This window comes from Anas acuta, chromosome 37 (assembly GCF_963932015.1).
Source record: "Anas acuta chromosome 37, bAnaAcu1.1, whole genome shotgun sequence".
Lineage (NCBI taxonomy): Eukaryota > Metazoa > Chordata > Aves > Anseriformes > Anatidae > Anas > Anas acuta.
Window position 1 is genome coordinate 16245 of NC_089015.1, and position 12042 is coordinate 28286.

A 12042-nucleotide genomic window follows, 5' to 3' on the forward strand; every position below is an offset into this window, starting at 1 on the left:
CCAGTAACTCGGGGGGGGGGGCGGGAGGCAACCCCTGTGGCTCAGTCCTGGGGGGGGGGGGCATGTACTGGGTTATACTGGGACACACTGGGATACCCCGAGGAGATGGAGGGGGGGGGCAGGATCATTTTTTACGGGGGAGGGGGGCTTTTTTGGAGGGACAGGGACATTTTGGGGGGGGGACAGGGACTTTTGGGGGGCACAAGGAACTTTTTTTTGGGGGGGGGCAAGGACTTTTTTGGGGGGATACAGGGACTTTTTTTTTGGGGGGGGGACCGGGCCACTCACGAAACCCTCCCGCCCCCCTCCCGGTGACTCAACAGCCACGGGGGGGGGGGGATGGGGACACGTAATGGGGGGGGGTCAGATTTGGGGCCAAGGCGTGGGGGGGGGGCACCGCCCCGGGAGGCGCCGCCTCTTGTCCCAATCTTATCGGGGCCGGCCCCCGCCCACCCCTGGGCTCCCCGATAAAAGGGGGGGCGAGACGCAGCCCCCCCCCGGCGGCGACGGCAGGCGAAGGGCCCCCCCCCCGGCACGATGCTGCTCCGCTGCCTCCTCTTCCTCCCCCTCCTCCTCCTCCTCCTCCTCCTCTTCGTCCCCGTTGTGGAGCCCTCGGGTGAGTGGGGGGCGCTGGGGGGGGTTGGGGGGTGGGAAATTTGGGGGGGGGGTCTTTGTGTAAGAGGAGGGGGTGAGTAAGGGGATTTTGGGGGGGGTCTTTGGATAAGGGGGGGGTGAGTAAGGGAATTTGGGGTAAGGGGGTGTTTGGGGGGGGTCTTGGGGTAAGGGGATTTGAGGGTAAGGGGGGTATTTGGGTGGGGGGGGCTTGGGTAATGAGGATTTTTGGGTAAGGGGGGGGTCTTGGGTAAGGGGGTTTCGGGTAAGGGGGGGTCCTGGGTAAAGGGGATTCTTGGGTGGGGGGGGTCTTTGGGTAAGGGGGTCATTGGGTAGGGGGATTCTTGGGTAAGGGGGGGTCTTTAGGTAAAGGGGGGGGTCTTTGGGGTAAGGGGGGAGGTTTAAATAAAGGGGGGGGGTCTTTCGGGTAAGGGGGGGTCTTGGGTAAGGGGTATTTATGGGTAAGGGGGGGTCCTGGCTAAAGGGGTTCCTCATTTAGTGGACCCCTTGGGTGGGGGGGGTCCCGGCCAGATTTAAGGGGGGGGTCCCCACCCTCTGAGGTGCATTTGGGGGGGGGGTTCACAGCCGCTCTATGCCCCCCCCCGGGGGTCTCACACGCTGCCCCCCCCCTCCTTGTAGCCCCCTGCCAGAACGGCGGCACGGCGGTGGGGGAGTCCTGCGCCTGCCCCCCCGGCTTCAACGGCACCCGCTGCGAGACCCCCGAGCCCACCAGGGCCTGCCGCGGGGGGGGCACCCCGGTGGGCACCAAGTGCCTGTGCCCCCCCGGCTTGGGGGGGCCCCTCTGCGAGCTCCCCGACCCCTCGGGCGCCTGCCGCAACGGGGGCACGGCCTTCGGGACCTCCTGCGTCTGCCCCCCCGGTTTCGGGGGGGCCAGGTGCCAGTTCCCCGAGCCCCCCACCTCTTGCCTCAACGGGGGGACCCTGGGGGGGGGCGCCTGCCGATGCCCCCCCGGGGACGTGGGGGGCCCCGCTGCGAGTGTTTCAGTGCCACCGCCACCACGGATGAGATGAGGGGGGTGACGGTGACAGTGGGGGGGGGGGACGTTAGGGGGAAGTGAGACCCCGGTCACGGCCCCCCCCCGGGGAAAACGCCACCCTCGCGACCCCCCCAGCGAGCAACGGGACGGCGATGATGCGCCGGGAAAGCGACGGCGCGACCACGACGCCAAGAGGGGGGGGGAGTCAACGCAACGCTCGGGACCCCCCCGGGAAGCAACATGACATCCACGGCCCCCCCGGGAAGCAACATCACACTTGTGACCCCCCGGGAAGCAACACGACGCTCACGCCCCCCCCAGAAAGCGAAACCACGGAGCCAACAACCTTGGAAAGCAACGCAACGACGCGTGGAGAAGTCAACACAACGCTCGTGACCCCCCCAGCAAGGAATACAATGCTCCTGCCCCCCCCAGAAAGCAACACAACGGTAACGGCCCCCCCTGAAAGCAACACGATGCTCACGGCCCCCCCTGAAAGCGAAACCACGGAGCCAACGACCTTGGAAAACAATACAACAATGCGTGGGGAAGTCAATGCAACGCTCGTGACCCCCCCAGCAAGGATACAACACTTCTGCCCCCCCCCCGAAAGTAACGTCACGGTCGTGGACCCCCCCAGAAAGCAACACGACACTCGTGACCCCCCCAGGAGGCAACACCACGCTTCTGGCCCCCCCTGAAAGCGAAACCACGGTGCCAACGCCCTTGGAAAGCAACGCAACGACCGCGCCGCCAACACACGGGGAAGTCAACGCAACGCTTGTGACCCCCCCCAGGGAGAAACACAACACTCGTGTCCCCCCCGGGAAGCGATGTCACGGTTCTGGCCCCCCCAGAAAGCAACACGACGCTCACGGCCCCCCCAGAAAGTGAAACCACGGAGCCAACGCCCTTGGAAAGCAACGCAACGACGCGTGGGGAAGTCAACGCAACGCTCACGACCCCCCCCCAAAAGCAATGTCACCCCCCCGACCGCCCCCACCAACATGACGGCCACCACGGGGACACCCCCGCCCCATCCCAGCACCACCGTGTCACCGCTGTCACCAACAGCACTGTCACGGCCATGATCTGCCTCTTCCTGCCACATGGGTCCAGCCCTCCGGCCAGTGGGTGTCTTGGGGTGGGGGGTCCTTGGGGTGGGGGTCCTTGGGGTGGGGAAGGGCTTTGGGCTGGGGAGTCCTTGGAGTGGGGAGGGTCCTTGGGACATTGGGTCCTTGGGGTGGGGAAGGTCCTTGGGGTTGGGGGGTCCTTGGGGTGGGGAGGGTCCTTGGGACATTGGGTCCTTGGGGTGGGGGTCCTTGGGGTGTTGGGGCCCTTGGGATGGGGGTTTCTTGGGGCATTGGACCCTTGGGGCATTGGGTCCTTGGGGTTTTGGGGTCCTTGGGGTTTTGGGGTCCTTGGGGCATTGGGTCCTTGGGATGGGAGGTCCTTGGGGTCAGGAGAGTCTTTGGGGTTTTGGGGTCCTTGGGGTGGGAGGTCCTTGGGGTGTGGGGTTCTTTGGGTTTTGGGGTCCTTGGGGTGTTGGGTTCTTCTTAAGGGGAGGAAGAAGGAGGAGAGGATGGAAGTGGGTGCAGCACCCCGTGGTTGGGGCTCGGGGGGGAGGGTCTCCTTGGGGGGGGTTGGGGTCTCCTGCCCTTGGTCAGGAGGAACCTGGGGTCTTGCGGGGCGGACGGAGGAGGAGGAGGAGGAGGGGACGGAACGGGGTGTCCCTGGGTGGGGGCCTCCTGGGGAGGGAGGCCAGATGGAGGCCACCCACCGGGCACCCCAGGGGGCTTCCAAGAGCCGGGAGGGGAAAAGTGGGGAGGAGGAAGAGGAAGAGGAAGAGGAGGAGGGGGGGGGGGGAACGACACCTCCTGGGGGGGATGAAGATGAGGAGGAGGAGGAGGTCGCCCACCCGGCCTTCCCCTTCGCAGTCTCCTGCCTCAACGGCGGCGTGGCCAACCGCACCGAGTGCCTCTGCCCGCCCGGCTTCAGCGGCCTCACCTGCGAGAGGCCGGAGCCCGGCGCCCGCTGCGCCAACGGCAGCACCGCCGTGGGCGACCGCTGCCTCTGCCCCCCGGGGCTGTCGGGACGCCGCTGCGAAGTCCGCGACGAGGCCACCGCCTGCCAGCACGGGGGCACGGCCGTGGGCACCGAGTGCTATTGCCCCCCGGGCTTCGAAGGGCCCCGGTGCGAGAGGCAAGGTGCCACCACCGCCACCGCCGCCGCCACCACCGCCGCCACCACCGCCGCGACCACCATGACCACCGCTCGCCCTACCACCAAGGCCACGCCGAGGAGCACCAGGAGGACCACCACCACCACCACCACCACCGTCCCTACCACCGCAGGTTGGTGGCCCTTCGGCTCCCCGGGGCTCCCTCAGGAGATTTGGAGGCCCCCCCGTGGAGGTCGGTGGCACCGTGGACCTCGACGGAGGCCGCTCCAAGCCCAAGGCCGTTGGCGTTGCCTTTTCTCCCCGTTCCAACTCCAGCAACTGTGCCGGGTGGGAGGTGGCTGTGCGAAAAGGGGGGTGCAGGGGGAGTACTCACGCCCCCCCCCCCCTCTCCCCACAGACCCCTGTCTGAACGGGGGGTACTGGACTGGGACCGTTTGCCTGTGTCCCCCCAACGTGGACGGAGCCCACTGCCAGTTTGGGGCCTCGACCATCAACATCACAGCGGGTGAGGCAGGACGGGGATGTCCCCGTTGTCCCCCCTAACCTTGGGGACGCGCCGTGGGACCTCACCAACCTCCTCCTCTTCCTCCTCCTCTTCCTCCCCAAGAGCTGGGTCCCAGCGTGGCGCTGATGGCGCGCGTCACCAACCGCCGCTTCTCCGGGGACATGGGGGACCCCTCGTCCGCCGCCTTCCGCAGCTTCGCCGATGAGTTCAGCCGCACGGTGAGTGCCCCGGCACCGCGACGGTGTCACCACGGCAGCCCCGTGTCGCGACGGGTGACAACGTGTCTCCCCCTCCCCAGATGGATCGCGTCTACCGGAACGTCTCCGGCTACCGCGGCACCCGGGTGCTGGCTCTGACGTGAGTTTGTGGCCAAGGCGAGGACGGGACAGGACGGGACGGGACGGGATGGGGAGGAAGATGAGGATGAAGGGCATGGGGATGGGGATGAAGATAGGGATGGGGGTGGAGGACTTGGGATGAAGATGAGGTTGGGGACAGGGATGAAGATGGCGATGAAGGGCATGGGGATGAAGATGAGGCTGGGGATGAAGATAGGGATGAGGATGAAGAAGGGCCTGAAGATGGGGATGAAGATGAAGATAGGGATGGGGGTCAAGAAGGACTTGGGATGAAGATGAGGTTAGGGACAGGGATGAAGATGGCGATGAAGGGCATGGGGATGAAGGGCAGCAGGGGGATGAAGATGAGGCTGAGGAGGAAGGTGGGGATAAAGAAGGACATGGGGATGAAGATGAGGTTGGAGATGAAGATGAGGCTGGGGATGAAGAATGGGATGAGGATGAAGAAGGGCCTGGGGATGATGAAGGGCCTGAAGATGGGGATGAAGATGAAGATAGGGATCGGGGTGAAGAAGGACTTGGGATGAAGATGAGGTTGGGGACAGGGATGAAGATGGCGATGAAGGGCATGGGGATGAAGGGCAGCAGGGGGATGAAGATGAGGCTGAGGAGGAAAGTGGGGATAAAGAAGGACATGGGGATGAAGATTAGGCTGGGGATGAAGAATGGGATGAGGATGAAGAAGGGCCTGAAGATGGGGATGAAGATGAAGATAGGGATGGGGGTCAAGAAGGACTTGGGATGAAGATGAGGTTGGGGACAGGGATGAAGATGGAGATTAAGGGCATGAAGATGAAGAAGGGCAGCATGGGGATGAAGATGAGGCTGAGGAGGAAGATGAGGCTGAGGAGGAAGATGGGGATAAAGAAGGACATGGGGATGAAGATGAGGTTGGAGATGAAGATGGGGATGAGGATGAAGAAGGGCCTGGGGATGATGAAGGGCCTGAAGATGGGGATGAAGATGAAGATAGGGATGGGGGTGAAGAAGGACTTGGGATGAAAATGAGGTTGGGGACAGGGATGAAGATGGAGATTAAGGGCGTGAGGATGAAGAAGGGCAGCATGGGGATGAAGAAGGGCCTGGGGATGAAGATGAGGCTGAGGAGGAAGATGGGGATAAAGAAGGACATGGGGATGAAGATGAGGCTGGGGATGAAGAATGGGATGGGGATGAAGAATGGGATGGGGATGAAGAAGGGCCTGGCGATGATGAAGGGCCTGAAGTAGGGGATGAAGAAGGGGATGAAGAAAGGGATGAAGAGCACGGGGATGGGAACGGACGAGGAGCCCCCCCCCCCCCCCCGTGTCCCTCACCCCCCACCCTTCGTGCCCCCCAGGGCAGGCAGCGTGGTGGTGAACTACAAAGTCCTGCTGCAGCCTCCAGCCGGGGACCAAGCCAACGCCAGCCTCGGCCAGAGGACTCGGGAGCTGCTGGAGGCCTCCAACGCCGCCATCCAGCCCCAAAACTGCACCGAGGGAGCGGGTGGGTGCTGGGGGGCGTAGGGTCGGGCCCCCTCACCCCATTTCTTGCACCAAGGGGTGGCTGTGGTGACCCCCCCAATCCCTTACAGGAGGGCTCTGCTTCGGCGCGGTCGCCTCCCGGAGGGCTTTCGCCGCCACGCCGGAGCTCAACGCCACCGGTGAGCGCGGGCAGGGGGGCGGTGGTGGGGAGCGGGACGGGGACGGGGTCTGATGGGTGTCACCGTCCCCCTGTAGAGCTCTGCCGCAAGTACTCGCCGGCCAACTTCAGCCAGTTCTACTACCCCTACTGGGTGAAGAACAGCCTCCTCTGCGTCACCAACTGCACCCTCAACGTCCCCGGCACCATCGACTGCGGCACCGGGCTGTGCCGGGTGACGCTGGACGGGCCCCGCTGCTTGTGAGCGCTGCCCGCCCGACCTTGCCCCCAAATCTTGGTCTTTCGCCCCAGATTTTGCCCCTCCTGTCGGTCCCAAGCTGCCCAACGCTGCCCGATAGCCAGGGTCTGGTGTTGAACCCAGCCCCGTCCCAACCCAAATCTGGTTCTGGTCGCAGCGTTGGGACCCAGCCCTTACTCCCACCCCAAGCCCTATCCCATGCTACAAACCCCATCCCCAATCCTTGAACCCAAATTCCAGCTTTTCAACCCCAAACCCCAACCCTTGCCCTCCAAAATCCAATCATTAATCTTCAGATCCCAACTTCTGACCCCCAAAATCCAATCCTTGTCCCCCAAAACTCAACCCTTGCTCTACAAATCCCAACTTCTGTCCCCCAAACCCAATCCTTGCCCTCCACACCCAACCCTTGACTTCCAAATCCCAACTTTTGACCCCCACACCCAACCCTTGACCTCCAACCCCCAACTTTTGACCCCAAAACCCATTCCTTGTCCTCCAAAACCCCAATCCTTGACCCCCAAACCCCAATCCTTGACCCCAACCCATGGACATGGGGCTGGCTTCTTCTCCCCACCTCTGGGAAGGATCCTGGGAACCCAGCGGGACTCCTGAAGGATCCTGACCCCCGATGACCACCCGGGGCCGGATCCGGGTGTCCAGGACCCTTCCCATGCCGTGTCTTCTCCCACAGCTGCCCTGACGTGCCCTGGTTCCTCTCCTCCGGTGATCGCTGCCAGACCCACATCAGCAAACTGGGGCTGGGGCTGGGCGTGGGGCTGGGGCTGGGGCTGACCCTCCTCATCCTCCTCGTCCTCTCCATCATCCTCTCCATCTGCTTGGCCCAGGGGAAGAGAAAAACGCCCAGCACCAGGTGAGGGGAGCAGGGTGGGCAGCCAGGGGAGGTCCAGAGAGGAGGTCCAGCACCCTCAGAAGTGCCCCTTGGCCTCAGTTTGGGGGAGGGGGCAGCTTTTCCCCATGGGGGGGGAGGGTTCGGCCCCATCCCACCCCATGGCCTTGCTCCACAGCGAGGACAACAGCTGGCCAGAAGGCAAGCGCAACGCTCGTGCCACCGGCATCTACCACGTCAACGGCAGAGGCTCGACGCCACGTCAAGGTGAGACCCGGTGGGGGCAAACCCAGACCCTTCACGGGGAGAAGCCCCTCACCCTTGATGGAACCTCACTGGAGTCTTCTCCCCATCCAGGTCCCTACGCACACAGCTCCTATAGGATCAACGCGGAGGTGGCGGACCCTCCTGCGCTGGTGGGTGCCCAAGACGGTGGCTGTGGTAGAGCTGTGGGGTGGGATGGGTTGGGATGGGATGGGACGCAATGACTGGATGAGTTGGGACGGGATGAGTTGGGATGGGATGGGACGCAATGACTGGAGGAGTTGGGATGGGACGAATTGGGACAGGATGAGTTGGGATGGGATGGGACGCAATGACTGGAGGAGTTGGGATGGGATGAGTTGGGACGGGATGAGTTGGGATGGGATGGGACGCAATGACTGGAGGAGTTGGGATGGGATGAGTTGGGACGGGATGAGTTGGGATGGGATGGGACGCAATGACTGGACGAGTTGGGACGTGACGAGTTGGGATGGGATGGGACGAGTTGGGATGGGATGAGTTGGGACGGGATGGAAGGAAGCCTTGAAGCTCACCCAGTCCAAGCCATCCAGGGATGTCTCACACCACATCGGGTTCCTTGAAGCCCCGAAGCCAAACCTGGTCTTGAAGATTTGCAACGGGGCCTCCACAACTTCTCCAGGCCACCCTGGAGCTGGCCTCAATGCTCCTTCCCTCTTCACAGGGGCAAGCAGAAGGTGTGGTGTCCCTGTGAGCTGCGAAGTGGCCCCCAAAACCAGCTTGAGGAGGGGCCAAGACCACCTCGATGCCCTCCATCGCCCACCACACAGGACCCTCGGTTTGGGTGGCAGCAACCGCTGACCTCGCCATGTGGGAAAACGTCCTGCTCTCAGCATTTCTCATTTTTGGGGCAAAAACAGGCTGGATCTGGTTCTTCTGTGAGAGAAGAGGGGTCTCCCATGGCCTTGGGGACCCCTCGCTGGAGAGGACACAATAGCACCAAGGTCCCATCCTTGCTTGCGGAGCTTCGCCTGGGCCAGAGCAGGACGAGCCTCGTCCCTGTGGAAATATATTTAATTATATTTATTAACGTATTTTTGTTGTCTTCTGAAAAATAATGTGGGCAGCTGGGGTTGGGAGAGCACAGCCAAGGGCATGCTTGGGCTGGGGGCTTGGGTCATGGTTGGGAGGGCTGGAATTGAGCTGGGAAGACCCAACCGGGGCTGGAACTGAGCTGGGAAGACCCAACCGGGGCTGGAATTGAGCTGGGAAGACCCAATCAGGGTTGGAATCGATTTGGAAAGACCCAGCTGGGGCTGAAAACGATCTCAGAAAATCTAAACATGGCTAGAATTAATCTGGAAAGACCCAGCCAAGGCTGTAAACAATCTCACAAGACCCAAACATGGTTGGAATTAATCTGGAAAGACCCAGCCAAGGCTGAAAATGATCTCAGTAAACCCAGCCATGGTTGGAATCGATCTTGAAAGACCCAGCCAAGGCTGGAAATGATCTCAGAAGACCCAAACATGGTTAGAATTAATCTGGAAAGACCCAGCCAAGGCTGTAAACAATCTCACAAGACCCAAACGTGGTTGGAATTAATCTGTAAAGACCCATCCAAGGCTGGAATTGATCTGGGAGAATTCCAACACAGCTGGAAGCTGGCCAGGATGGTGTAGACGTGACTGCTAATGGGCTTGGCGGGTCTGGGGCGCGTTTGTTTGCTCATTGATGAAGAGGAAACGCCTCTGTTTGCAGAGCCCGGCTCATAGAGGGGGGGGACGCCTGGTTTTGCATGTGCCCATCCCAAAAGGCAATAAATATTCTGCTGGTGCCACCTCGCCTGGCGCGGCCGCACCTTCCCGGGGCCCCATGCCAGCTACACGAAGGTGGAAATGGGAACTGCCTAATCCCAGCCCCCTGGGGGCTGCAGCCTCTGGGGTCCAGCTGGGTCCTCCTTGGGGGGGTCCCCACCAGCACCGTGGGCCACCAGACCCCACAGCCCCTGCTCCCCAGTTTGGGTCAGATTCACCTTGAACGGGGCGAACGCCCCCTCCCCGTGACGCCGCCGTGCCCCCCAGGGTGGTGGTGGCGGTGGTGATGGTGGTGATAACGGGGAGGGTGTGGGGGGTCTGCTCGGGGGTCGTGGTGCCCATGAGGGGTCTGGGCACGGCTGCACGCCCCCAAGAACCGCCCTCCCCGGGGCAGCCCCAGGCGGGGACGCGTGGCTCCTCCCCGCAGAGGGGCAAAGTTCCCCACCGCCACTGATGCCCCTGGCATAACTCTGCACTGGGATGCTGCTAGCAGCACCGCAGGGCTGGGGGGCACCAAGATGGGGGTTTGCACCTGGGCCTTCCTCCTCCTCTTCGTCCTCCTCTTCCTCCTCCTCTGCAGGGATGTGGCGGGTGAGTGGAGCCCGGCTGGGGGGGCACCGAAATGCAAATGTGGGGGGCAGGAGGGGGGGAATTTCCTAGGGCATCTCCTTGGGGTGCTCGGGGGTGCGTTGGGGAGGTTCGGGGGGAATTGGCCTCCAGGGCCCGAGGTGGCACCGTGCTGGTGGGGATGGGGACACTGGGGATGGAGACACTGGGGATGGGGACGGGGACATTGGGGATGGAGATAGAGGCAAGGATGGAGACAGGGATGGGGACAGGGATGGGGACAGGGATGGGGACAGGGATGGGGACAGAGACAGGAACAGGAATGGGAACAGGGCAAGGATGAGGATAGGGATGGGAATGAGGACAGGAACGGGGACAGAGACAGGGATGGGGACAGGGACAGGGATGGGGACACGGACATTGACAGGGATGGGACCCCAGAGAGGGACAGGGATGGGGACAGGGATGTGGGGACAGGGATGGGGACAGGGATGTGGGGACAGGGATGGAGACAGGGAGGGGAACGGGAATGGGAACAGGGCAACGATGGAGACAGGGATGGGAATGAGGACAGGAACGGGGACACAGGCAGGGATGGGGACGGGGACAGGGACGGGGACACGGACATTGACAGGGATGGGACCCCAGAGAGGGACAGGGATGGGGACAGGGATGTGGGGACAGGGATGGGGACAGGGATGGAGACAGAGACAGGAACAGGAATGGGAACAGGGCAAGGATGGGGACAGGGATGGGAATGAGGACAGGAACGGGGACACAGGCAGGGATGGGGACAGGGACAGGGACAGGGACAGGGACACGGACATTGACAGGGATGGGACCCCAGACAGGGACAGGGATGGGGACAGGGATGTGGGGACAGGGATGAGGACAGGGATGGGGACAGGGCAAGGATGGGGACAGGGATGGGAATGAGGACAGGAACGGGGACACAGGCAGGGATGGGGACAGGGACAGGGACAGGGACAGGGACACGGACATTGACAGGGATGGGACCCCAGACAGGGACAGGGATGGGGACAGGGATGTGGGGACAGGGATGAGGACAGGGATGGGGACAGGGCAAGGATGGGGACAGGGATGGGAATGAGGACAGGAACGGGGACAGAGGCAGGGATGGGGACGGGGACAGGGACGGGGACACGGACATTGACAGGGATGGGACTCCGGAGAGTGACAGGGATGGTGACACCCCACGGCTCCTCGGTGCAGGATGACAGCCGTGACAAGGGGGAGCGGAGGCCCAAAATTGATGCTCCTGGCCAGCCTCGTCCCCGTGCGAGGCTCCAGCGTTGCACACGTGTCCTTGCACACGTGTGACCTTGCCCTGATACGGCGTGCACACGTGAGGGATGTGCCATCGGGCACGAGGAAGGCGTGGGCTGAAAGTGAGAGCTGAGGAAAAGGGTGGGAGAGGGGTGGGGGCAAGGGCACAGGAGAGGCTGAAGGACACGAAGCGGAAAAGCGGGCGCGAGGTGGCGTGGGGAGGGGAATGGATCACAGGACTCCATAATCAGGAGATAAAGGCGTGATAACGAGGCTTCTAGAGAAGGGAAGGGACGGGGAATGTTATTAAACAGTTCCAACGAACTGGGACTGCCAGGGAGGACACGTGGCTGAGCAAAACATTGTGTCCGCAGGCACCACAACAACAACAATAACGACGTTGACCTCCACAAAATCAGCTCCAGACACAATCAACGCCAAAAAAGACACATCCATATACTCCCTCATTCACACCGCCTCCAGCTCAGCCTCCTCGCCCACCGCCTCGACTTCCACCTCCTCTGTCACCGCCTCCACTCCAACAACCTCGGCCACGGCCTCCACAGCCACATCCTCTGCAACCTCCTCAAGTCTGCAAACCACTCTCGCCCCCTCGAGCCCGTCCTCCACGTACACGGCCTCGACCTCAACCTCCTCGCTCACCGCCTCTACACCAACATCCTCGCACACGGCCTCAACTCCAACATCCTCAGGCATAGCCTCCAGCTCCTCCACAACCACCAC

General features: G+C 62.7%; 1 protein-coding gene across 1 annotated transcript; it reads left to right on the forward strand.

Moving 5' to 3' along the window:
* Positions 1 to 287: 287 nt before the first annotated feature.
* On the forward strand, positions 288 to 9449 carry LOC137846676 (mucin-3A-like). The gene is made up of 13 exons (XM_068664747.1): positions 288 to 616; positions 1252 to 2739; positions 3547 to 3963; positions 4189 to 4296; positions 4399 to 4514; positions 4595 to 4653; positions 5995 to 6140; positions 6229 to 6297; positions 6374 to 6536; positions 7229 to 7408; positions 7563 to 7651; positions 7742 to 7800; positions 8352 to 9449. The coding sequence occupies exons 2-13, from the start codon at positions 2697 to 2699 to the stop codon at positions 8379 to 8381; spliced, it is 1479 nt and encodes a 492-aa protein (XP_068520848.1). The 5' UTR covers positions 288 to 616; positions 1252 to 2696; the 3' UTR covers positions 8382 to 9449.
* The last annotated feature ends 2593 nt before the right edge of the window (positions 9450 to 12042 follow it).

What these genes read in the sequence shown, in the direction of transcription:
- LOC137846676 (XM_068664747.1), top strand. Translation starts at nt 2,697, where the DNA reads ATGATCTGCCTCTTCCTGCCACATGGGTCCAGCCCTCCGGCCA. An exon ending in AAACTGCACCGAGGGAGCGG is followed by an intron (nt 6,141 to 6,228) that starts GTGGGTGCTGGG and finishes AATCCCTTACAG; the next exon opens with GAGGGCTCTGCTTCGGCGCG. An exon ending in AGGCTCGACGCCACGTCAAG is followed by an intron (nt 7,652 to 7,741) that starts GTGAGACCCGGT and finishes CTCCCCATCCAG; the next exon opens with GTCCCTACGCACACAGCTCC.